Below are 26,817 nucleotides of genomic sequence, written 5' to 3'. Positions count from 1 at the left end.
TCTACACAAAAAAAAAAAAAAAAAAAAAAAAAAAAAAACAAAAGATTTGTTTTCTTTTCTGCAGCGGCCACACATCGCCCTCACTTCTTCTCTACTCTGCCGCCGGTCTTTTCTTTTTGCCTCCGTCCTGGGCGGCCCTTGACGGTGCTGCCTCCGTGTTTTCCACGCCGCCGAGCACGTTCACTTTCCCATACTCCTCCACTACAGCATATGGTGGACCTCCAAATCGGAACATCACGGTGGCCTTCCGCTTCAGCTCCTTGTTTTCTGCCTTTAGCACACTTATCTCTGCTCGCGCATCCTTATACATGCGTTGGAGCAGAGCTAGCTGGGAGTTTAACTGTTGCACCTCATTTGTCCTGCTCTGCAGCCGGTGCGACAAGTTTGTGACCGCAGTCATGGTTTCCACACATGACTTCAGAGTATACTGATTGGCCTCAATATCAGTTTGCACCGCCATTTTTTGCTCCACCGACCGCATCGGAAAGTTCAACGGAGCAAAACCAGAGGTGTTTGGTTGAGGTTCACTGGCCACCGCACCAGTTATTTCTCTTGTGGACTCGTTCAGTTCTGGAAAGAGCGTGAGCAGACCACGGGAAGAGGAGGCCATGTTCTGGGTAGCTGGACGGGAAGAAGAGGCCATGTTTTGGGTTGCTCAGTGTTTCAGCGAAGTAGCGATTTCAGACGGATAATGTCCAAAAGGGTTGTTACAGAGTGTTTCAGATGTTACAGTTGGTTTCTGGGCTACAAAGTGTTCCAAAGTTTCTCTCTCCGAAGAGGCAGAGTTTTTTCAGAGAAGGGTTGGTTTCAGAGGTGTCAGACTGGTATGCACAGCCTCCGCCTCAACCTTGGTTTAAATAGCCAGGGCCGATCCGCGCATCGCGCGCCACTTGCCGACAGACGACAAAACGGGCGCGCAAGCCAAGGCGCTCACGTGCCTCGCCATCATGTCCGGCACATCTTTTTATGACTTGGGCACGCCTTTTGATGGCACGCCTTTTGAAAGATTGGGCACACCTTTTGAGGGTGCGACTTTTTAAGGGTCCGACAAGACTCTGTAAACTGTCCCGACATTGATTCCGGTTAGCTCCTTTATGGGTCCGACAAGACTCTGTAAACTGTCCCGATATTGATTCCGGTTAGCTCCTTTATGGGTCCGACAAGACTCTGTAAACTGTCCCGACATTGATTCCGGTTAGCTCCTTTATGGGTCCGACAAGACTCTGTAAACTGTCCCGACATTGATTCCGGTTAGTTTCTACAAGGGTCCAGCAAGACTCTGTAAACTGTCACAACAACTGTCACAACATTGTCTGCTACAACGGTCCGACATGACCCCGTAAACTGTCTTCTACATCGGTCTGACACGACCACACAGTGTCTTCTACAACGGTCCGACATGACCCCGTAAACTGTCCTGTTACATCGGTCCGACATGACCCCGTAAACTGTCTTCTACAACGGTCCGACATGATCCCGTAAACTGTCCTGCTACAACGGTCCGCCATGACCCCATAAACTGTCTTCTACATCGGTCTGACACCGCCATCCAGTGTCCTCTACACCGTTATGACACCACCATACAGTGTCCTCTACAACGTTATGACACCCCCATACAGTGTCCTCTACAACGTTATGATACCACCATCCAGTGTCTTCACCATCGGTCTGACACGACCATACAGTGTCTCCTATCCTCTTTTATTTTTATGTATTTTCTTGTTTTGTTACTCTCTCCAAACTTAAGTTGGTTAGGTTCTATCCTCCTTGAGTTTGCGGGGGGCTGTTAAAATTTACCATCACCTACCACCAATTTACCATCACCTACCACCACCTACTCCTCACCTACTCCTCACCTACTACACTCACCCTCTATATAATGAGCCACTCACCATTTGTAATATACATAATATCAATATAAATAAATCAATAATACATAAATTCTTACATCAAGTATAGTGATCAATCACACAAAATTCTCAAAACAAGCATGGAAGGGGAAAAATCCTTGCAAACAACCAATACCCACAACAACCAGCACCAACAATCACCAATATAGACACAAAACTATCTCAAAAAACAAAAATTCACAGCAAAAATAGGCGAAAGGGAGAACATAGGTCTGCCAACCAAATTTGGACCCAAATTAGACCAACACACCAACTTAACAGCAGAAATCAATAAATAGAGAGCAAATATCCCTTGCTAGAAGGATTTCAGCCCTTATATAGGAACTTTCAATAGGTAGAAATGAAGAAAACTGTGTTACTGGACCAAAAATAGGCAATAATCGAACAAAACATCAACCCAACAGTAGCAAAACCACAAATTAAGATTGAGGACCCCTGGGGTTGGTATTTTCGGCTCCTAGGGTAGAGATTCCAGCAAGAAAAAACAGCAAAAAGCAGTCCCAAGAGCAGATTTGAAAAATAGTCCCAAAAAATATGAAATACTTTCAAAAATTGAAAACTCACATCAGGAATGATCAAAAAATTTCACAAAAATCACCATAAATCTCAAGAGACAATTTTGAGTCTAGGGGTGAATGACCCGTTCGTACAGTGCTTACGTCATGCTTACGTCATCGTACGGCTGATGACATCAGCACGTCTCGATCATCTCAGATCGATCTCCAGAGTTTGTAGAAACCTTTCTGATGAAGAATAGATTGCTCTGATACCAAGTTAGAATGTAAAATGAAGGAATTTAGGGTTGGAATTTAGGAGGAAGAAGAAGAAGAAGAAGAAAGAGATATTTTACATATATTGAATAATCATTGTGTCTCAACTTTACATCAGTCAAATATATATACAAACCTTAACATAGCAATATGACCATCGTACCCTCAACTTAAGTAAATATTAACAAGAGAACAAAAAAACAAAAATAAGTATTCTAACACTATATAATATCTGCTTTAAGTTAATTATATTGTCTATTTTATTATTTCTTCAATAGTTTTATTTGACAACTATAAGTGTAAGGTTTGTTAGTGTTTCACCTTCCTCTTTGTGTCAAAGTTTTAATAATAATGTTGCATTTATGTTCTGTATAAATGCACTAATCTTTGATAAATAGAAATATTTATTTGACACATCTTGAAAGATAATTTTTTATTTTATTTTATTTTATTTTTCAGGTAGCTTTAATTGTTTTCCTTTCCCACATTGGAAGTTTTGTACCTGCAGATGCTGCTACTGTGGGTTTGACTGACAGGTTTGATATTTATATCCCTGGCCTTTTGGTATCATTAATTTTTTTGGTACTGCATTTTTGCATATTTTACTAAGAGAACTTACCAGAATTCCAAAAAATAGGATATTTTGTGCCATGGGAAGCAAATTTATGAATGCTGAACAGTCAACATTTATGATTGATCTACATCAAGTTGGAATGATGCTAAGGTATAGTTACACAGTTTTCTCTTAATCTACTAATAATGGACATGGCATTGAATCTACCCCTTGCATCCTTGGTGTTTGGTTCTGGTGATTAGTCCACTGATTTTATTTTTTGTTGGCTGTTGGCCCTTGTGTACTAATTGGGCGTTGTTTTGTTGGCCCTTGTTATTTCCTTGCTATGGATTTGAAAAGGTGCTGGAACCATAGGGTATACAACTTAGTCATTTATATATATTGATTCCGAGAACTTTCATAGGCATGCAACTTCACGATCTTTATGCTTGTTGGACGAATTTGGTAAAGGCACTCTAACAGAAGGTTGGTTTTACCAAGAATAATTTCCATCCTTTTGATATGTCATGCAATAAATGTAATTTTTTAGCTATCATACGCTGTTGTTAAAATTCATTTCAGATGGCACTGGTCTCCTTGGTGGAACTATAAATCATTTTATCACTTGCTATGATCCTCCAAAGGTTTGATGCTCTCAATTGCTATCCAACCAGAGTTTCTAATAAATGCAAATTCATACTAAGAGTGCGTTCCTGGAGGTCACCTCTAGGTTTGCTAGTCACATTTGTTTTGATAGGCAACTTGTGACGGGATATGTTCTACTAATTTGCAGGTTTTGGTTTGCACTCACTTGACTGAGATATTTAATGATAGTTGCATACAAGAGGTATAAACAAGACATTGCATTTTTTAAAACTTGAAGTATTAACTATTTCAACTGAGTGACACATCTATATATATATATATATATTATTTGCAGTCTGATAACATTAAGTATTACACCATGAGTGTCCTACGACCTGACGATGGTACAGATATTGAAGATATTGTATTTCTATATAGGTAAGTTATTTTTAATATCATGTAGTATTCTTAAGGAAAATTTCATACACTTTTAGACAAATTCTACCATCTCTTTATGCAGTTATTGTTACACATCATCTTTCGGATTTAGTTTCGAATAGAAATTTACCTTTTATCAAACCCCACTCGGATTTTTTAATTTGGTCTTGCAGGCTTGTTCCTGGACATGCACTTCTTAGCTATGGTGAGTAAATAGTGTCTGTGTTTGTTGGGAATTCTGATGGATATTATTAAGAAAATTGGAATTCACATACTTCAGTTCATACCTTGCAGGGCTGCATTGTGCACTACTTGCTGGTACGTTTCAAACAATAGCTGGTTTTCAAAAAATATGCTAGGCATTTCACAATAATTTTTGTGTGCGTGTGTATGTGTTTTTCTTAAGCTTCCTTATTATTGCTAGGCAAATGCAAAACAAGGGTTTCATACTCCGCCCATATTTTTTAATCTTTTAGTAAATATTCACTCATTAAACATTCTGTAATTCCCATGATTTGTCATAGGTTTAAATTCATGCATTCATTTCCATGACAAATTGCGGAGGTTTTACTAGAGGCTTTATTTTCCAATGTCTCCGGTAATCTGATATTTCTGATAAAATGGTTCATACAGGTGTCCCAGAGGAAGTTATAAAGAGAGCAGCGTCTTTACTGAATGCTATTGGAAATAATAATCATGTTGACCGACTGTGCAATGATAAAATATCAGCTCAAGATCGACAATACAAGGTACTTTCTTTTTTCTTCTGAAACTAGTTTTGTAGTTAGAATAAACTCAGAAATTTCCATGTCACCTTTCACATGAATCATTGTGCGCGTGTGTAAACCAAATGCAGGATACAATCGACAAAATGTTATCATTTGATGCTTGTAATGGCGATCTGAACCTCTTCTTCCAAGATATCTTTCCTTCTTAGATTCATGTAAGCATCAAATCTGTCTTCTTTCTTCTCCTGCTCATCAATGGCATCACGAAATGCTACTGTAAATTTCTTGGGTTTTTCAGAACCATTCACACAAATATACTTATTTTGGTATCAATATTGAAGTACTACTAAAACCGAAGGTAAACAAATGGGTAATTTCTGCCAACGCAAGCCATTTTTCTCCTTCGGTATCCGATTTCTATAGTTAAATCTGAATCAAACAATTTTTGAACTTTTCTCATTCTAATGCAAGAATGTGTATTACAATGATATTTCTCCATAATTTCCATGATTGATTAGTTTGTGAAAATTGAACAGTTGGAGGCAAATAAAACTTAGGGTGGTGGTGATATTTCTCAATAATTTTCAGTTTACTCATTTTTGTCATACCAAGACCTAGAAAATGCGGAAAATGTTTTTCAGAAAAACTTATTTTCGAAGAAACAAATAGAGCGTAAAGCAGTTGATTTGTACTAATGCATGCACATATTATTGGTTCAGGTAATTGGTTAACAATCCCATCTTCTTTATCCCCTCTGTTCTATGTATTTTGTATTCCTTTCTATGTTTAAGGGCATCATGGACAGCCCTAACACTTGTTTACACCACGGTTTATGCAGCGATTAGCTGGTTCACATTCATAGGCATTGCAAACTGTTGCGAACCTCCAAAAACGGCGTTGACAAAGAGGTGAGCTGCTGCTTCAGTGGGATGGTAGAGATCCCAGAAGACATGATCACTTCTGTTGGAGCAGTACTTGGCAACGGGCACGCATGGAACTTGGGCTCTCAGGTTCCCCAACCCACAACAAGCTGAATATTTGAATATTTGACAAAATATTGTGGTTAATTGCAATAATTGGAGAAGAATTCCAAAAAGAGTAAGTTACCAATTGGCTTTTGGATTTGTGGAGAGGAAAGTGAATGATTGGTTTAGTTTTCAGATTTTTTTTTTTTTAAACTAACAATTGGAAACTAGTTTGATAACACTATAAAATACCAAAAAAAAAAAGATATTTTTGAATTTTTAAAAATCATTTCCATCCCCAAAAAGTGAATCATATGAAAATAATGAGCTTTTTGAATATTTTAAGATGACAATTTAAGAGAAGCCAAACTTAAAAAAAAAAAAAATCAAAAAGCAAATTCTGAAAATTAAAATTGTATTTTATAAAACAATCTCGCTTTTTGTTTACCTCTAGTAATTTTTTCATCAGTTGAAGATTTGAGATGAGCAAAAACTTCTTTTTGAGAAAGGAGAATCCATTTTACTGTGCAAGATTCATGGGTCATGGGGGTGTTTGGCAATAGGTTTTTTTCTTTTTTTGGGCTAAAATAGCACTAAAAGACAAAATAGAATAAAATAACCAATAAAACAAAGTGGGTGTTTGGGAAGTGACTATTTTTTAGGCTTTTTGGTTATTTTAGTTTGTGTGTTTGGAAAGATGGGATGGATTTTTATTTGAGTTGTTGTATTGAAAAATGTGTTTGAAATGATGTTTGAGGTTGAAATGATAAATTTGTTCGTAATTTTACTTTTTTCAAAATTGGTGTAAAGGGGTGAAAGTGTCATTTACTACCGATGGAATAGTCTGTCAAGTGATAGTAGCAGGTTGTCAGTGCCACTGACTGTAGGCTGTCGAGCTACATATATATATATATATATATTAATATAAATCAATGGTTCAACTACAGTAAAGGTTACGGGGCTTTTTTCAAACTTGAGGTTAAAATAGCCTATCCCATAGCTTTCCAAACACAGTTAAAATAACTAACATGCTGTATATTATGGGGTAAGAAAAGAAAAAATGGTAACTGAGCAACCACTATAAGAAAAAGTGAGGCAAACTATAACAATTTCAAAGAGTAAATAAAAAAAAATGCTTAGTTTGGTTTGGTTATATTATAAGTGTCACGTTCTTGAAAAATGTGAACCAATCAATATGACTTAAATCGATAATAGCGCTTTACGAACTCAATATCATTGGCATAAATTTCCAATTTGAGGTGGGGTTGTTGAAATCATTTTTGTTTGTTTGTTTTGTAGAATGATTTTTTCGATATATCTAAGAGTGTAGCTCAAAATAAAGTTAGGAGGTCGAATCTGATTTTGAATGAATCAAGTAAAATTTAAAATTAAGGACACGTTGAGAACGCTAAGTTCAAACACAACATTGGATATATAAATCATCAACAATCTATTTGGTACAATTTTAAGGTCTCCTTATAACTCATATTTTTATATATTTTTTTTTGAAAGTTTATGCTAATTGATTGCATGGCTTCCATTTATAGCTTATAATTTAAAATTAACTTAAATAAATTAAAATTTTAGTTAATTGTGCCAAAATATATAGCTTATTGGGTGATTAAATTGAATGGAATGAGGAGACTACCAACATGACTTAAAAATTTAGGTATTAATTATATTTATTATATTATAGAGCAATAATTTCACAATTATACTAATACATGAATGACATGTAAGGTGTCATGTCAATAACACATAAATTTGATATAAAAATTTAAACGTCCTTAGTATTACTCTAACTATGGTATATTGTTGGAATTAATTTTTAGCTATCATTTTTTTTTACGAGATTTACCTTCAAGACATCTTTGAGGGTCATAACCATTAGATCCACATACTGCTGTTGGGTGATTTTCTTGGGAAGATCCGACCCGGATTTGAAGTAACCAAGTATGTCGTTGCTTCCAATCACAACCGCGAACAGGGATTTGGACAGGTGGTCTAGTGCAGTAGCTGATCCGAGCTGTTGCACCAAATCTTCGTAAACCGTCGAGTAGTACTCAACTTGTTTGGTTAAAGGAATTGACTGTCTCTGTAAAACAATTTAAACTGGATTAAGATGACATTAAGTGGGGATATATCAGTTGGGAGAGCGTCAGACTGACGATCTGAAGGTCACGTGTTCGATCCACGTTCACCGCAATCCAAGTTTTTGAAATTTTCAACCGTTAGTTGCTATTACCACTATTCACATACCAAGCCAATAAACCATTTTTTATTGGCACCAAACACGTTTTGCTGCTCCATTTCTCAACTTATTTACTCATAAATCTTAAATGCTTTTTTTAATTTTTTTTTAAATTTTTTATTATATCTATATCTATACTATAATAAAATAAGAATCTATACTATATATATAACCAAATGTAGTTGTTTAGTTAAAAACTTCCAAATATTTATTCCTAAATTCTCATAATTTTGAAACTCTCTCTTTCCTACGTGTCAACCTTCTTTGACTGCCTTTCATGTTTTCTATTTTTCTTCATTTTCTATTTGTTTGATTAATTATAATTAAAATTAATTTCATTACTTATGGATAAAGATTTGAATTTCAAAATTTCTCCATATAGAAAAACACATAAAAACTAAAAATTAATTTTATAGTCTACAGATAAAGATAAAAATTAAAAAATTAATTTCATAACTTATAGATAATTTAAAATTTCTTCCTATAAATAAACAAATAAAAGTTGATAAATAACTTATAAAAATTAATTTCATGGCCTACAAATAAAGATAAAGATTAAATAATTATTTAAAAAAAAAAACAAAATTACTCATTTTTTCTTCCCTTCATTTCGTACTTTAATTAATTTCATTATAGATAAACATATAAAAATTCATAAATAATTTATGAAAATTTATTTCATGACCTATAGATAAAGATAAAAATTAAAAAATTATTTAAAAAAATAATTTCATGACTTATAGATAAATAAACATATGAAAAATGATAAATAATTTATAAAAATTAATTTCGTGGCCTACAAATAAAGATAAAGATTAAATAATTGATTTACAAAAAAAGTAAAATAATAAAATTTAGATAAAGATATGATTTGTTAATCTATATATCTATCAAAAACATATATATCTGAATCTTTATTTTCATTTGCTCATATTTTTTTTCTCCTATCACATATTATCTTTTTTTATTTTAAATTTTTTATCTTATGAAATGACTTTATCTATAACTTCTTATCTCCTATTAAATTCTTAACCTTCTTTTGATAATTTTTATTATTCGTTATTATCTACCAAGTGATAAAGACCAAATGTAGTTGTTTTGTTAAAAGCCTCCAAATATTTATTCCTAAATTCTCATAATTTTGAAACTCTCTCTTTCCTACGTGTCAACCTTCTTTGACTGCCTTTCATGTTTTCTATTTTTCTTCATTTTCTATTTGTTTGATTAATTATAATTAAAATTAATTTCATTACTTATGGATAAAGATTTGAATTTCAAAATTCTCCATATAGAAAAACACATAAAAACTAAAAAATAATTTTGTAGTCTACAGATAAAGATAAAAATTAAAAAATCAATTTAAAAAAATTAATTTCATAACTTATAGATAATTTAAAATTTCTTCCTATAAATAAACAAATAAAAGTTGATAAATAACTTATAAAAATTAATTTCATGACCTACAAATAAAGATAAAGATTAAATAATTGTTTTTTTTAAAAAAAAAAAACAAAATTACTCATTTTTTCTTCCCTTCATTTCGTACTTTAATTAATTTCATTATAGATAAACATATAAAAATTCATAAATAATTTATGAAAATTTATTTCATGACCTATAGATAAAGATAAAAATTAAAAAATTATTTAAAAAAATAATTTCATGACTTATAGATAAATAAACATATGAAAAATGATAAATAATTTATAAAAATTAATTTCGTGGCCTACAAATAAAGATAAAGATTAAATAATTGATTTACAAAAAAAGTAAAATAATAAAATTTAGATAAAGATATGATTTGTTAATCTATATATCTATCAAAAACATATATATCTGAATCTTTATTTTCATTTGCTCATATTTTTTTTCTCCTATCACATATTATCTTTTTTTATTTTAAATTTTTTATCTTATGAAATGACTTTATCTATAACTTCTTATCTCCTATTAAATTCTTAACCTTCTTTTGATAATTTTTATTATTCGTTATTATCTACCAAGTGATAAAGACCAAATGTAGTTGTTTTGTTAAAAGCCTCCAAATATTTATTCCTAAATTCTCATAATTTTGAAACTCTCTCTTTCCTACGTGTCAACCTTCTTTGACTGCCTTTCATGTTTTCTATTTTTCTTCATTTTCTATTTGTTTGATTAATTATAATTAAAATTAATTTCATTGCTTATAGATAAAGATTTGAATTTCAAAATTCTCCATATAGATAAATATATAAAAACTAAAAAATAATTTTGTAGTCTACAGATAAAGATAAAAATTAAAAAATTAATTTAAAAAAATTAATTTCATAACTTATAGATAATTTAAAATTTCTTCCTATAAATAAACAAATAAAAGTTGATAAATAACTTATAAAAATTAATTTCATGACCTACAAATAAAGATAAAGATTAAATAATTGTTTTTTTTTTTAAAAAAAAAACAAAATTACTCATTTTTTCTTCCCTTCATTTCGTACTTTAATTAATTTCATTATAGATAAACATATAAAAATTCATAAATAATTTATGAAAATTTATTTCATGACCTATAGATAAAGATAAAAATTAAAAAATTATTTAAAAAAATAATTTCATGACTTATAGATAAATAAACATATGAAAAATGATAAATAATTTATAAAAATTAATTTCGTGGCCTACAAATAAAGATAAAGATTAAATAATTGATTTACAAAAAAAGTAAAATAATAAAATTTAGATAAAGATATGATTTGTTAATCTATATATCTATCAAAAACATATATATCTGAATCTTTATTTTCATTTGCTCATATTTTTTTTCTCCTATCACATATTATCTTTTTTTATTTTAAATTTTTTATCTTATGAAATGAATTTATCTATAACTTCTTATCTCCTATTAAATTCTTAACCTTCTTTTGATAATTTTTATTATTCGTTATTATCTACCATGTGATAAAGATTAAAAAAAAAATTATTGGCTCTGAATGAGAAAAGTATTAATAATGAAATTGATTCGCTTTAAATGAGAAGAGTATTAATAATGAAATAATAAAGGCTACATGGGAGAATGCAACACAAAAATCTCACAAAATTAATTTTCTTCACTATATTTATAAAAGATAATAATTTGATATTCTTTCTATTAGTTATTAAAAATAAATTGCAGCAGATCATTGTTATGTTTTTTTTTTTTTTTTTAAGACTGTCATTCGTTATAGTATTTCTCCAATCTCATCTCTAAATTCTCTCTTTGAAATTTTTGTTTTTTTAATAATTAAGTTTAGAATCAATTTCTTATCAAATTTGTTTTCTTGGTCCTTATCGAAACGAATAAAACTTTCATATAATATATGAAATTAATGAATATAATACAAAGATGATAAGGAAGTACTACATGTTTGTTAATATCTCTATGTTACTTTAGTTGACTTGCTATATTATACTATCAATTTAGAGCCCATATGATTTAATTCAATATCCATGACTTTATTTGTATTCGACCATTTTTTCCCACAGATATAATTTTTTTTTTGGGTATATAATGATTAAAGCTATCATTTGTTATATTTCTTCAAGTACAATTCAAATAATTTTTTATCATTTTTTTTATAAATAAGATAGATTAAAACTATTCTCTTATATAATTTTTATAATACTATGAAATTCTTATCTTGATTAATTTTTTAAAAATGACATTGAATCTATGCAAGTATTCTTCAAACTATGGAGAAGCATTTATACTTTGATATGATATGCGTGTGTCATTGATAGAGGAAATCAAAGATAGAGAGTTGCTAATATAATCAATTAATGATTTGTTTGAGAAGTTCTTTTTATAAGCAAGGCAACAAACTTAGATTAAAATTTTTAAAAAACTATTTATAAATTATAATTAAAAGTTGATATTCATAATTTGATCCCACAATAATAATATACACAACTGATTTAAAAGTCCAAGTAAATTTATGATAACTTTTATGAGCTTATAGAATTTCTCTCTTTTAATGTTTTGTTTAGTTTGATACAAGTTATTTATGTTATTAAGTGATTATGATATTATTACTCTCAATAGTTTTTCTAATTAATAATTTCTTATGCATGTCAAATTTTATTGTGAAATTTTGTGAGTTAATTATTGTTAACATCTACCCAGATGGCTTAATATCATTATTTGTTGCTATTAAGATATAATTTAAAATTAAGATGATTTATTTATTACACAAAATATAAATAATTTATTTTTCCGTGCATCGCACGGGTTATCGCTAGTATCTATATATAAAAATGTAGTGCTGTTTTAGAAGGCTTCAAAATGTCATCCTAAAATTCTCATAAATCTATAAAATACGTGGCACCTCTCTTTTAAGTTGATAGCTCTTTTCACTCCCTCTCAAAGACTTTCTTAACAACAAAAGCTCTTTCAAAGAGTTTCACTTCCACTCTCCCACTACCCACAACTCCTATCCATAAAAAACTGTCAACAAAAAAAATACAAAACCTATCCAAACAAATCTCAAAGAGTTTCACTCCCACTCTCCCACTACCCACAACTCCTATCCATAAAAAACTGTCAAAAAAAAAAAAAAATACAAAATCTATCCAAACAAATCTATTACTCTCCCACCTCAAACAAATCAATTACTTTATTTTTCTTTTTAAATTTAAAAGTAGTTATGAAAAATTTTAAATTAACTATAAATTTTAAATTCTAATAGTATATTATTCTAATAATATATTACAATTTTATACATTAAAATGAATATACGTACACTCTAACTATGTAATAAACAAAATCAAAATCCCAATTGCATAATTTTATACATTAAAATGAATATACGTACACTCTAACTATGTAATAAACAAAATCAAAATCCCGATTGCACATACTCCGGGAGTTAAATTGCCGTATTATTATTATTATTTGAAAATAGATATGAGAAAAAAGAAGAAGCTATGAAGGAGACTATTGATAATGTTGAGAATTGCTGTCAACGGAAAAAAAAAAAATAAATAAAAATATCCAAACAAATCTATTACTCTCCCAGCTCAAACAAATCTCTCATATCCTCAAACACCCACTCTCTCACTATCCTACAACAGATTGATATATTAAAAAAAAAACCACCCATCTATCCATATCCCTTTAAACTATTATTTCATCAACTTCATTCATGAGCAGTGAACCCAACAGTCCGCCATTGAAGGCAAGTCTTGATTTCTCTTTTTCTTTTGTTTTAATAATTTGCATTGTTTTTAAAAGGTAAAATTTGTTACCGTTGCTTTTTCATTCTTTGCAGAACTTTCTTTCTGTCTTATTTTTCTTTGTTTTTGTTGTTTTGATTTTTATAAAGCCTTCATGTTTCAGGATAGGTGTGGATTACGTAGGATAGTGACAGATTCTTTTAGTCACAGAGAGTTTCTTCGTCCATTGTAAAAGGTAACAATGGTTTATTTTAAATTTTTGATTCTTTTGCATGTCAATATAATCATGTACTTTTCGTTATTGGTGAATATTGTATAGTTGTAGCTGTTATTCATTCACTATTTTTTAAACCATTATTTCATCAACTTCATTCATGAGCAGTGAACCCAACAGTCCGCCATTGAAGGCAAGTCTTGATTTCTCTTTTTCTTTTGTTTTAATAATTTATTTTTTTCTTCAAGCATTTGAGATTTTGTAAACAAATCTGTTTACCCTCCCACCTCAAACAAATCAAGTTGTCAATGAAAAAAATAAAAAAAAAACTATCCAAACAAATTTGTTACTTTTTTTTCTTATATACAGTTCACAAGGATATATAGTATAGATATATAGTATAGATATATATATATATATATATATATATATATATTTATTGAGAAAATTGCAAGGAAAACTGGATGCTTTTACCAAAACCACACCCCCTAAATTTTCTGCCTAATATTAAAAAGTCAAAAAACACCCAGTATTTTTTTTGGAAATAAATTATTTTAGTTAATTTTTTAATTATTTTAATTTGATTAAAAAATTTATGTTTGAAATGATAGTTGAATTTTTAATTTTTTTAATTTTTATAGTTGATTTGAGTTATGAGGGAGAAAAAAAAAAGATTATGAATTAGATGTAAAAAAAATCTTTATTAATTATTTTAATCTATTTTGTCTTTATGAACTATTTTTTTCAATGTTTATCACGTTATTTAAAAAAAAGAGCTCAAATATCTGTAACTTAAATAAATTAAAAACATATATACAAACTAAAAATATTCAATGTCTATCACGTTATTTTTTTAAAAAAAAAAGAAAAAGAAACCCATAATTTTTATTCCTACAATATACTTATGCATATCCAACACTCACAATCTATTTTGTCTTTATGAACTATTTTTTTCAATGTTTATCACGTTATTTAAAAAAAAGAGCTCAAATATCTGTAACTTAAATAAATTAAAAATATATATACAAACTAAAAATATTCAATGTCTATCACGTTATTTTTTTTTTAAAAAAAAGAAAAAGAAACCCATAATTTTTAGGGGTTTTTTTTTTAAGGTCCCTGGTATTATGATTTTATAGCATAAAGGACATCAAATATTTTTATAATGTCTAAGGTCCCTCAACAATATTTCATAATGTCTAAGGTCCCTCAACCTTGATCCAGAGAAATTTCAGTCCAGAGAAATTTCAGTCCAGAGAAATTTGGTCCAGAGAAATTTGGTCCAGAGAAATTTCAGTGCAGAGAAAATTGGTCAGAGAAATTCTGGCCCAGAGAAATTTCTCTGGACCAAATTTCTCTGGATGAGTTTCTCTACTTTTCTTCTCATTCACATCCAAATCATTGTGATTCATTGGGTAAGCAACATTGTTCAACTGAATTCAACTGGAAAAATTCCACATTGTAATATGTAAGCAACATTAGAATTTTGAATCCCATATTCCATTGTCCATTTCTCTACCCTAGACATTATGGAATATGTAAGCAACATTAGAATTTTGAAGGGTTGCTATCAAAATTCTGTTTGCTAATCCTAGTGCTCTTTGTATATCAAGTCCAACAAGATGATGTGGTTGTCAGTAAGATCTTGCCATACCTTAGCATAGACAAGAAAGAGAAGAAGTCATTCCCTAGACTTCCAGAGAAAATTCAACCTCAAAGATAAAATTAGTCCAAAGAAATTCTGGGAAGAATTTCTCTGGACTTTCTAATTTCTCTAACATTCCCTAGAATTCCCACTGTAAATTTCTCTGGCCTTCCATTCTCTCCAGAGAAATTTCTCTTCTCTCCAGAGAAATTGTAATGTGCTTCATCTTGTTTGAATATGCTATATTGTTGATATTGATTCATAATTTCTACAATTGTTTGGGAAATTCCTATCATTTTCTTTGAATGAATTCAATAAATTTTTGTTGTACTTATCTACAAATTTTCCAGGGTATATCTATCCTTGCCTAATTCCAAATTTCTCTGGACTTCTTTTCAAATTTATCTGGACTTCCCACTGTCCAGAGAAATTCTCGCCAAATTTCTCTGGACTTCTCTCCAAATTTCTCTGGACTTCCCACTGTCCAGAGAAATTCTCGCCAAATTTCTCTGGATTTCCCACTCTAATTTCTTTGGACAAAGTAAGTTCAAGTCTCATCTTAGCCTAAACTCTCTCTCACTCTCTAATATTTTTTCTTTGGATATATGGTTGCAGAAGAAGCTTCTGATTCTCCAAATTTCTCATAGCCATTATTGGTCATTCAAAATCAAAGAATTTCTCTAGTTACCTACTAGCAAATATTTCTTGGTTATCTAAACTTCTTTATTATTGGTCATTCAAAATCAAACCAAACCAGAGAAATTTGGGCTACTGAAATTTCAGTAGCTTGTCATACTGATGTTTAGAACTCCTAGTGAACTTATTCTTATTAGGTGGACCTTTAACTTCTATCAATTCAAATGGGCACATTTTTGTTGAGTCAAATGTTGTATCAAAATGTTGACCTTTATTTTATTTCGTGCATGTAAGCCAGGGAAAACTTTTTTTTCTTCATTTAGAAGAGGCATAAAACAGCAACAAATAAGATGAACTATTAGATGGTATGCCTGCAAATGCAGTAGTGCAAGGTGTCAACCAAGCTCTACCGATTTCCAAACACAGCTGAAAAAAGAAGCGGAAGAGAAAACACGGTGAAGTCATCGACATCCTTGTGATTCTTTGTGCAAAGTAGTGTAGGCATAATTTGAGTGAGAGAGATTGCAGCAGAGAAGACAAAGGTATTGGTCTTGGCTGTCTCGTTCCTCCATCAAGGTCTGCTCACAGTGCCAGATCAACACGAGGTGCTTATAAATAATCTGTTAAAGAAACTGACAAGGGAAATTTCAGAGCAATGACATGTGGGGTAAAAACATGGTTCTTGTGGATGTGAAGTTGGGTGAGAGATTTGTTTGTGAACTTTCTTTGCTATAGAGGAGCAATCTCACCATCTATTTGTAGTCTCACAAAAAAATTGGTTATTATTTTGTTAATTTGAAATTGTTCTGGCATGAATGTTGAATTTGAAGTTATTATGGCATTAAAAAAGTCTCGTTCTTGTTACTCATCATCGCACCAGGATATGCAATGAATAATAAGGTACCACCTTCTTAGTTGAATAACTGGTTTTATGTCTTCTTCTGGCGGTTATAGTTGTTCCATTCCAGTTGCATTTGAATATTTCATTGCTAATGTTAACCATTCTATGGATTCTCTGAATCTGTCTCTTGATAAATCCACTTTCTTAAAAAACATATCAGCAATTAAAATCATGAATGAAGAAAAGCCATTCATGATTTTCATGGATAAGTGATGCAGAAAAATCAAATCCCTTTCCATGATTGTTGTCTTTGCCCAGGTGGGTGGACACTGGAGGATTCTCGCAATTGATAACTTGATGAAGGAGGACAAGTATTGCTTGCCCATTGGTATTGCAAGTGCAAAACAGGGAGCTGACGGTGAAGCAAAAACAATAAAGGATTACACAAAAACAGGTTTAAGTTGCCCGGCCATGGATCCAGTTTGTTTTGTCATATATTAACTTCCACCAAAAAGGTCAATATCCAGAGAAGTCACAACACCTTATAAACATCTTCACAAATAAAATACCACACACATTTAATAACAGTACCAAAAAGCCATACACATTTAATAACAGTACAGAGAGAGAGAGAGATGAAGCAGGTTTTGGAAAATTTTAGAAGCAGAGTGTTTATAATAATTGGGGAGAAAGAAAGAAGGTTGAGTTTGGGGATCTGGAGGGATAGAAGAGAGTAGCGAGATTCTGGCGGTGGTGGTGGTGGTGGTGGTGAGAGTGGTGTGAGATGGGTGAGTTTAGGAGTGGGAATGGGGTGAGGGACCTTAGACTACAAAAGAACAGATTGTGGACCTAATCTATTACTAAAAGTTAGATAGGGACCTTAGACCGATTTTCCCTAATTTTTATTCCTACAATATACTCATGCATATCCAACACTCACAATCTATTTTGTCTTTATGAACTATTTTTTTCAATGTTTATCACGTTATTTAAAAAAAAGAGCTCAAATATCTGTAACTTAAATAAATTAAAAACATATATACAAACTAAAAATATTCAATATCTATCACGTTATTTTTTTAAAAAAGAAAAGAAAAAGAAACCCATAATTTTTATTCCTACAATATACTCATGCATATCCAACACTCACAATTCACTGAATCAGATGTCTATCACATAAAATTTAGTAATATCTATAACTTAAATCAATTAAATAAATCCCAATCTCAATTAAATAAATTAATAAAAAAAAATACACATCCACAAAAAGACATCGCTTTGTGTTTATTTTGTAATTTTCAAAATCTTCAAAAAAAATCTAACAATAAATCAAAATAAATCTTTTTTTTCCTTTGTGTTTTTTTCCCCATGTATAACAATAATTTGATTACATTATCTTTGCTTACTACAAAACTATTGTGTTATAATTTCTTTACAAATAGTTACATTAGCTCCTGAGTAGATCCATGTTGTATAATAGATTTTTAAATTTTTTTATGTACTTACAACAAATAATGGTACTTACTGACATTTCTCATAAATCTATAAAATACGTGGCACCTCTCTTTTAAGTTGATAGCTCTTTTCACTCCCTCTCAAAGACTTTCTTAACAACAAAAGCTCCCTCAAAGAGTTTCACTCCCACTCTCCCACTACCCACAACTTCCTATCCATAAAAAACTGTCAACAAAAAAAATACAAAACCTATCCAAACAAATCTCAAAGAGTTTCACTCCCACTCTCCCACTACCCACATTGCAATATTAGTTCATGCTATAGTTAACAAACTTCCAACCTCATGGCCTATTCAAGAAATTCATAAAAAAATTAAAAAGGACTTTCCAGACATGAGAGCATTGATAGTTATGTTGGAGGAAATTGAAAATGATATGATTTGTTTACAAGCATTGGATGAAGTGGAGCAACGCATTGGTAATGAAAATATTAAAGTGGAAGAACAGCAGCAGCAGCAACAACAAAATAATTGTGTTGAAGAGAATGAAGTGAAGCAACAACCCAAAAATGAGGACAATTAAATCATCACTCCTCATAAGGTAATATATCTATTTTTTTTTTTTTTTTTTTTTTAAGTTTGTTTGTATGTAAAAAATGATAACAAAAAAATGTTAACACTTTTTTATTTTACAGGTACTTTTTGAAACATTTGGACATGATGACCGACATATATTGAGTTTTAATTTATCAAATATAGATAGATTTAATTTATGACATTTAGTTTATTATTAGTTTTTTTTAGCATATATATGTTTTAGACATTAAGTTTATTGAGAAACATCTTATTTATTGTTAATATATATTATTTCATTAGTTAGAAATCAAGTTTATTGTTTTAAGAAAAACAACTCAATTGGATGATTTAAATATTTTATGAATATTTGCTTTGAAATATTGTCTTCACTTAAGAAATTTGAAAAGATGATCTCTATGCATTATGATTATAATTTTATGAGTAAATTTAGAAATTAATGCGCTATTAAAAAATTTACACATTATTAAACCAATCCCGTGCATAGCACGGGTTTACCACTAGTATAATATAATTGTATGTTTGTGTTGTGAAATGATAATTTGGTACTGGTAATGATATTATGAAATTTATCAAAGTGATAAATGATTAAGATATTTTCATTTTGTTTGTGAGTTGTGATTTATTTTTGTTAGTTTTTATTGAAAAATGAGAAGTGTAAGTAGTTGAATTGTATTTTTTAAAAATATTTTTATAGCGATAAATTTATCATTTAAGGTTGAAGTAGGACTTACTAGTAAATAAGTTCTGTTCATAGGGTTGACTTGTAATTACCTTTTTTTTTAAAATAAGGAATATTGTTGGACTCACTTGAAGCTCATATCTACATTTAAAACAGTTTATCTTGTAAGACTTGTCAAGTAAATAATTTATGTAAAAAATAAGATTGGTTGGACATCTAAATCCATATGAACTTTGTCTTTTAAAAAATAAATAATAATTGTAATTTTGAGATTAAACTGTTAATTATTTTAAAAATAAATGTGATCCAATTAATTTATTTTTACATAAATTATTTACTCAATAAAAATAAATGATTTCAATCGAGAGAAAGAATCGGAAGTGAGCCCACCGATAGATACAACAAAACCCTTCAGCCCAATACCCAAGTTAAGAGTTGAATTTGCGCTGCCCCATGAACTCTTTACTTTTTGGGTTTTGCCTTCTTTCGTTTATAATAGAACTTTATAAACGTAATAATTGTTGGTGATTGCATGCATGCATCTAGTAAATTAAAAAAAAAAAAAAAACCACTTTTATTATAGAGTACATGGTTCATCCCATATCTTCTCATACCATGATTTGATTTTTTTTTTTTAATCCAAAAAGAAAAAAAAGCCAAGAAAAAGAAGAAAAAAAGGAGTTTTGAAAGCCCATGTGTGGCCCCATAGCATCTATTCTAAAGGTGAAGAAGGATCAAAACAAAGTAGATTCACTACTTCCTAAATTAAAAATAAAAAATAAAAGGAAAAATTACAAATAAATTCTCAAAGTTTGACTATGTAACAAAATAAATCAAAATTTGTTAATTTATTTTCAATCTAAATCATCGAACTATTTTTGTTAAGTAAAATTGATGAAAAAAATTTATTTAAATCATTTAACTCAGTGTAAATATGTATTCTTTTCTGTTGAATTTAATGATTAAAAAATATATATTTTTTATTAGTTTTACTTCACCGAACAAATCAAAAGATTACTATTTAAATTAATAAAATTAAAAATTTATTTTGAAATTTTGTTAAAATAATCTTTTAAAAATAAAAACATACATGTGGCACATTTATATTTTCATGGCATTTTTCTGATAGATAATTATTAGGATAAATTATAAACACACTTTATAAAATTTGTTTATAATTTCGATTGCCGCTTATAATTTTGAAAATTATAAATACTTTATTATAAAATTTATTTAACAGAATTAATAGAAAAGTAAAATTCTTGATACAATAATAAAATTACTTAAATTATTAATTAAAATAAATTTTGATATAATTAAAAATTATTAATTGATTTGATAATTTATTAATAAAAAAGATCATTTATTATAAAATTAAAAATTTCAAGAAATAGGTGTAATTTTTAAAATTAAAAGAAATAATTTGCATTTAAACAAACTTTGAAAAGGTGTATTTGTAATTATCCTTATTATATTATGACTTATCAATTTTACAATAATGCTCAAATAACCCATCAGAAGATCTTTATGTTCACTGCAAAGTACGAATTTTGGCGACATACTTTTTTTTTTTGATACATCGGAAAATACAAAGTCATTGCAAAAACACTAAGAAGTTAATATAAAAAAAATTTGACAACAAAATTTTTTCGTCGCTTGGTGGAAAAAAATAAAATAAAAATTGACGTATGATGGACAAAATAATATGACAGAATGCGCAGAAAAATTAGTACATGATGAGACGTTATCTCACCTACTAAAACTAAACCGAAATGAAGGTGATACATATAGAGTAGGGGTGGACAGCGGATATATCGATTCGTTAAAATTGATTGAATCGAATCGATTCGTCGCATTTTGGACGGATGCGTGATGACGAGCGGACGGTTGCGGATTGATTTTCTCCAATCCGCTAATTTGGCGGACGGATGACGGATTTGAGATTCCTTTGCCCATAACCGAACTGCCAAACCGCGAGTACCCTTAGTAATTTATAAGATTTTGTGTTTTCAATTTGTTTAAATATTTTATTTGTGTTTTCAATTGAAAAAGAGTTCAAATATTCTGTTGAAAAAAAGTTTTCAATTTAAATATATTTTTTGAATTGAAAAAAATAAATGTATTATTTATCTATATTTTTTAGTTTTTAAATCTAACTCTAAAAGTAATAAATAGAAAATATGAAATATGCTGGTTGGTTTTAATTTTCAAAACATATATAAATGTAACAATACAGAGACATACAATCTCAATAATTGCTCTATTCATGGTTTTTGTGGTTTGAATTGTTTTTATATTTGAAGAATCACAAATTGTAATATTTTATGTGGATGAGGCATGCTGTGATTGTAATATGTGGATGAGGCATGAAGTGATTGTGATATTCTAAAGTTTCAAACTTTCTTCTTTGGATGAGGCATGCAGTAATTGTAATACTTTTTTAAGTCATTGACTGTAATATTTTTTTTTTTTTTGAGGAAGTGCACAAGTTGAATTATGTTGAAAATTTATAAAATTTCAAACCGCTAAACCGATTCGCATCCATCCGCCAAACTGCCAATCTGCATCTGCCGGATTGGCGGACGGATGCGGATTGATTTTCTCCAATCCGCTAATCTGGCGGACGGATGGTAGATTGGAGGTTTCGTGGCCGCAACCGACTCGCGTCCACCCCTAATATAGAGAATTGACAACAAAAAAATAAAGGACTGTTTGGAAAGTGTAATATTAGTATATATATTGGTTTATATTATTTATTTATTTATTTTATAGTTTTTTGTAAAAAATTTAAAAGTATATTTATTTAGCACTTTCCAAAGGAAGACTACAAATTCAGAATTATTGAAACAGAAATCAATGGTTTAAATTCATTTTACTTATGAACCCCACATGTTATCAAATTAATCTTCACCACACAATCTGATTATGGGTCAATTCTGTCTTTTTTTAATAAATAAACAAATTATACTGATAGTCTTTTCATTTTGCTTCTTATATTATATTTATTCATGTATTTTCAATTGATTCAATTTTAATTTTAAATTTTAAATTTTGTATCAATTATGTCTAATTGATAAAGCTATTATGATTTTTGACGAAAAATAATCATCAAGCGCTTGACATAGGCCGCTTATTCGTTTATTTTTCATAAGAAAATGGTAATCAATTATAAATTTAGAGTCAAAACTAAATTAATTAAAATTGCTTGAGCTAAATTGACACAAAACCAAAAATATAGGAACTACCTTTTCTATAACAAAAGGTAGAAAATTAAGCATTAAGATTTCAATAATATTATAGTAACCATATTTTTATATGATGATTGACATTATTGATAGGATTCAATGCAAGGGAGAGAGATATTTGGTTTGATGAGAAGTGAAAGTGAAGTGTGGCTATGATGGGATGGTGAAATTTTGGTTACCAAAAAAGTCAGCAGAGTTTTTGCCATTGCAGAATCTTCCGGTAGATTTTTGGCCAAGAAAGTCGATGCGCTGTGAGCAAAATCAGCTTTAGCAAGAGAGAGCTTGAGGTGATTGTTGTTACCAACATCCACTAATGAGTCTCCCAATACATAAATTGCGGGTACTTTCTGAGCTTCTGCAAAAGGACTTCTCAACCCCAACAAAACTATTACAAAGAGAAACAAGAACAACATGAAACTCCTTAATGTTGAGACCTGGTAAGCCATTGAGGAAGTAGGAAGCCAATACTCTCTCTCTCTTTCTCTCTCTTCAATTTTGGAATTATGGGGGCAGTGAATGGTTCATGGTTGGGTTTTAAGTAGTGACAAAAAAGCTAATGGATTGAGAAGTGCCATGGGGTTGGTAACTTTTAACTTCTAAGTGTGAACGGTGGACAATTACTTTGTTGTGGGTAAGTGCTTTTCCCTCTCTTCACATTGTATTTTGTTTTATTTATTTATTTATAAATATATAGTCCTATCATGTTCCAATCTTTATACCTCTTCCTCAAATTGTTTTTATTATTTATTTATTTATTTATTTATTCTGGAGCTCAACATGGCATTAAGAACCAATGACACTTAGACACGTGGCAGGTGAAAGACATGCTACATAGGCAGACAAAGATCCTGCAAAGTTATTGCACTGCACATCAGCCATTAATGAAGCCCCTTACAGCATTTATTGCGATAAGCCCTCCCCGTCGAGACAGAACAGCCTCACCATGAACAAGGCAAGGTAGAACATAGACTTTCGGCCAAGATGGCAGGTCAGAAGGGACGACGAAATGATTACCAAAGGATATAAGAAGACGTCGAAAACAAGAAAAAGGTTAACCTTTCTATCTCTAATCTATCTCTACATTCCACTTCTCTTTTTAACTTGCTCGTCGGAGGGTTCGCTGGGGGACCTCCCGTTCCCCGTTGAAATCTTGTGCAGGTCTTCTGGTGGGCTTGGTCATTCGGACACTGGTCCTTGAAGCGTGGATCAGTTGCTGATGATGCAGCGTGTTCCAGATGGAACGGGTCGAATTGATCCATGCTTCAAGGACTAGTGTCCGGATGACCAAGCCCACCAGAAGACCTGCACAAGAGTTCAACGGGGAACGGGGGGTCCTCCAGCGAACCCTTCAACGAGCAAGTTAGAAAGAGAAGTGGAATGTAGAGATAGATTAGAGATAGAAAGCTTAACCTTCTTCTTGTCTTCGACGTCTGCTTATATCCTTTGGTAATCATTTCATTGTCCCTTCTGACCTGCCATCTTGGCCGAAATTCTATGCTCTAGCTTGCCTTGTTCATGATGAGGCCGTTCTGTCTCGACGGGAAGGGCTTATCCCAATAAATGCTGTAAGGGGGTTCATTAATGGCTGATGTGCAGTGCAATAACTTTGCAGGATCTTTGTCTACCTATGTGGCCTGTCCTTCACCTGCCACGTGTCTAAGTGTCATTGGTTTTTGATGCCATGTTGAGCTCCAGCAACGCTGGGCTATAGTATTTGAATTGTGCATTGGGTCCTAAGTGGTGGGCTGTATCTTTTATGGGCTTACTCATGTCAAATTTGAAGTGGGCCATTTGTGTAAAAAGATGAATGGTGGTGAGATAGGGGATTTCAAAGTGGGGCCTAACTCCCACCATAGAGGCATCAATGAGATCCTCTACATTGAATTTTCTTATCAAAAATGAAAAATGATTTTTTTTTTTATTAAAAAAAGAAGCTTTTGAGATCTGGATGAGTGCACCGTCCCACAGTCAACCCACTCTGCAATGTTTTATCAACCTTTTCCAATGCATGTTCCCAAATTACTTTTATTATTATCATTCAATAGTTTTTAAAAATCAATTTTTTAGACTGATATAGTTATTTTAGATCAATAAAAATAATAGTTACAATATGTATAAAATTGACTTGACTCATTTTGATTAGTTAGTGAGACTTTATATCAATTCTTCTTTGTGCAATTTCATTAATCGAGAGTATCACGTATACATATATGATGGCACTTTGAAACTATTCAATAATTTTTCGTTATATACATATTCGAAAAGTTCTAGATTCTCTATTAATTTGAATCCTCTATTGTTTATGTATCAAGTTACTTGTCTACCGTTCAATAAATTTCTATAATGATTGTACAATGAAAAAAGTTAGTGACAAATGAAGGGTCTCAACCCTATTACAAAGCTATGGCTGACCTTTGTGGCGAACAAATTATCTATAATTATTTTAGTTACTTTTTAATTGGTAAAGTTGTAATTAGTTCACTTTCATAGCTTAGACAAAAAGAGAGAATAGTAGGAGTCACTACAAGGCATAAATGACTCATTCCCAAACTCTTATTTGTTGTTTTGGGTCTCTCTACCTTATAATTTTATACACAACTATTCATTTTTGTTTTTATTTTGCTGTTTTAAAGATAAACTTAATCAATTAAAGAAAATCAAGTAATAAAGGAAACAAATTTCAACCAAATTTACACTGCCAAACCTTTAAATTTAGTGGCAACACATGTTAAGTATTTTGTACTTGTTGACCAGATGTGCTCATTTCCGCTGTGTGAATGGTTGGATGGTCCTCATCTGTTTGCTTCTTTTGTTTTGAAATTTTTAAAATCTGTTGGATGAAAAGAGAGAAGAAAAAGTTGTATTACACAATAGTGAGACTCGAGTTAAGACATTACATTTAATAAAAAAGTATTTGATTTAAAAAAATAATGTGATGATGATATTTTTAAAAATATAAGTTTAAGACTTGTCATATCATTTTGTATTGATTTTAGAGTTAATTACCTAAAAGTTCTATTTACAAATGTTATGGTAATCCAGGTCCTATTTAAGATTTTTTGAACCAATAAGTCCTATTTAGTTAAATTGAGAATATTATCAGTTTTTTTTTTCAATTTTTAAAACTAAAAACATTATCATTTTGGTATAGTAATGTTCCAGATAATTGTTTTACCAACTAATGAAAAAAAAAAGAACATGGGATTAAATGTTTTTGTCTTTCTATTTATTGGTTTGATTCAACTATCTAATAAAACCGAGAACATTAACAGTTTTTTCTAGTTTTAAAACTAAGAACATTATCAGTTTTTTTATTTTTAATTTTTTTTTTCACATCAATATTCCACCATCATATAGCGATCCCGGTTTTCCCTCCATTGACTATTGTATTCCGGACTTAGGTTCCATGGAGTTGATATTATATATATCTTGTTTCTGTCCTTCAATACTTTGTATTTGATTTATAGGATGCTTTGGGCAGGATTGTTACAGGTTGGGTGTGATTGGGAGCAAATGGTTGCTGCCCAGAATTTTGGTTCTTCACTCGAGCGAAACTTTTGTCGCTCGAGCGAACTCTTTGTTTTAGTTCCTTCGCTCGAGCCAGAGTTGAGTTTTGTGCCTGGTGGCTCGAGCGAGAAGTCCTGCGCTCGAGCCTGCGTCTGCATCCAGTTTTGAACCTGAGAGTTGCAATTCTTCGCTCGAGCAAGCGAGGTTTATGTTTTGGGTTTCTTCGCTCGAGCGAGCATTCTTGCGCTCGAGCGTGCTTCTGGGTTGCAGACCTGAAGCTTCGAATTGTTGGCTCGAGCGAGGCTTTCTACGCTTGAGCGATGGTTCTTTGTGTCTGGTTGCTCGAGCGACCAATTCTTCACTCGAACGAGCCTGTGTTATATCAGTAGACAGCAGCGGGGAAACACTTCACGTTTTATCCTCTTTTGTTTCCAAAACCCCGGATCCATTCTCTCTTTCCCTCTATACACCTTCTCTCTAGGGTTTCATCTATTTTTAGTGTGTTTTTACCCCAAGTTCTTTGTAAAAAAGATAGAGGGTTGTGTGAGCTACGTTTTAATCTGAAAATTTGTGGATTTTGAGCACTTTGGATTTTCACCATCTTTCCCTTTGG

General features: G+C 30.9%; 2 protein-coding genes across 9 annotated transcripts in view; one reads left to right on the top strand and one right to left on the bottom strand.

Moving 5' to 3' along the window:
* MSH5 (MUTS-homolog 5) overlaps nucleotides 1–6,185 on the top strand; it is a 38,483-nt gene extending 32,298 nt beyond the window's left edge. For 2 of the 8 annotated variants that reach the window (XM_082880195.1, XM_082880192.1), the window contains 11 exons: nucleotides 3,140–3,216; nucleotides 3,318–3,404; nucleotides 3,658–3,719; nucleotides 3,816–3,877; nucleotides 4,027–4,080; nucleotides 4,174–4,256; nucleotides 4,430–4,461; nucleotides 4,551–4,574; nucleotides 4,890–5,005; nucleotides 5,113–5,199; nucleotides 5,823–6,173. In XM_082880195.1, the coding sequence (XP_082736321.1) occupies nucleotides 3,140–3,216; nucleotides 3,318–3,404; nucleotides 3,658–3,719; nucleotides 3,816–3,877; nucleotides 4,027–4,080; nucleotides 4,174–4,256; nucleotides 4,430–4,461; nucleotides 4,551–4,574; nucleotides 4,890–5,005; nucleotides 5,113–5,193 (678 nt within the window). In that variant the 3' untranslated portion in view covers nucleotides 5,194–5,199; nucleotides 5,823–6,173. Of the gene's footprint in view, nucleotides 1–3,139; nucleotides 3,217–3,317; nucleotides 3,405–3,593; nucleotides 3,720–3,815; nucleotides 3,878–4,026; nucleotides 4,081–4,173; nucleotides 4,257–4,429; nucleotides 4,462–4,550; nucleotides 4,575–4,889; nucleotides 5,006–5,112; nucleotides 5,200–5,625 lie in introns of those variants that run through there. The other 6 variants (XM_082880194.1, XM_082880193.1, XM_082880197.1 and 3 more) reach the window with 6 other exon arrangements.
* On the bottom strand, nucleotides 5,815–23,242 carry LOC145796400 (GDSL esterase/lipase At5g55050-like). The gene is made up of 4 exons (XM_082881495.1): nucleotides 22,877–23,242; nucleotides 7,808–8,044; nucleotides 7,018–7,027; nucleotides 5,815–6,014 (listed from the first exon to the last, which is right to left on the bottom strand). Exons 1-4 carry the CDS (start codon nucleotides 23,141–23,143, stop codon nucleotides 5,815–5,817), a joined length of 714 nt encoding a protein of 237 aa, XP_082737621.1. The 5' UTR covers nucleotides 23,144–23,242.
* Nucleotides 23,243–26,817: the final 3,575 nt, after the last annotated feature.

Source organism: Camellia sinensis, chromosome 7, assembly GCF_055761805.1.
Source record: "Camellia sinensis isolate YWXY chromosome 7, ASM5576180v1, whole genome shotgun sequence".
NCBI classification, from domain to species: Eukaryota; Viridiplantae; Streptophyta; class Magnoliopsida; order Ericales; family Theaceae; genus Camellia; species Camellia sinensis.
Note: the sequence above shows the minus strand (reverse complement) of the source record. Positions and strands in the feature narration are given on the sequence as shown.

Excerpts from the sequence above, each read along its gene's own strand:
- LOC145796400 (XM_082881495.1), bottom strand. The coding sequence starts at position 23,143 with ATGGCTTACCAGGTCTCAACATTAAGGAGTTTCATGTTGTTCTTGTTT. Across the intron at positions 8,045-22,876 it reads AAACTCTGCTGACTTTTTTG|AGACAGTCAATTCCTTTAAC; the intron begins GTAACCAAAATT and ends ATTGTTTTACAG.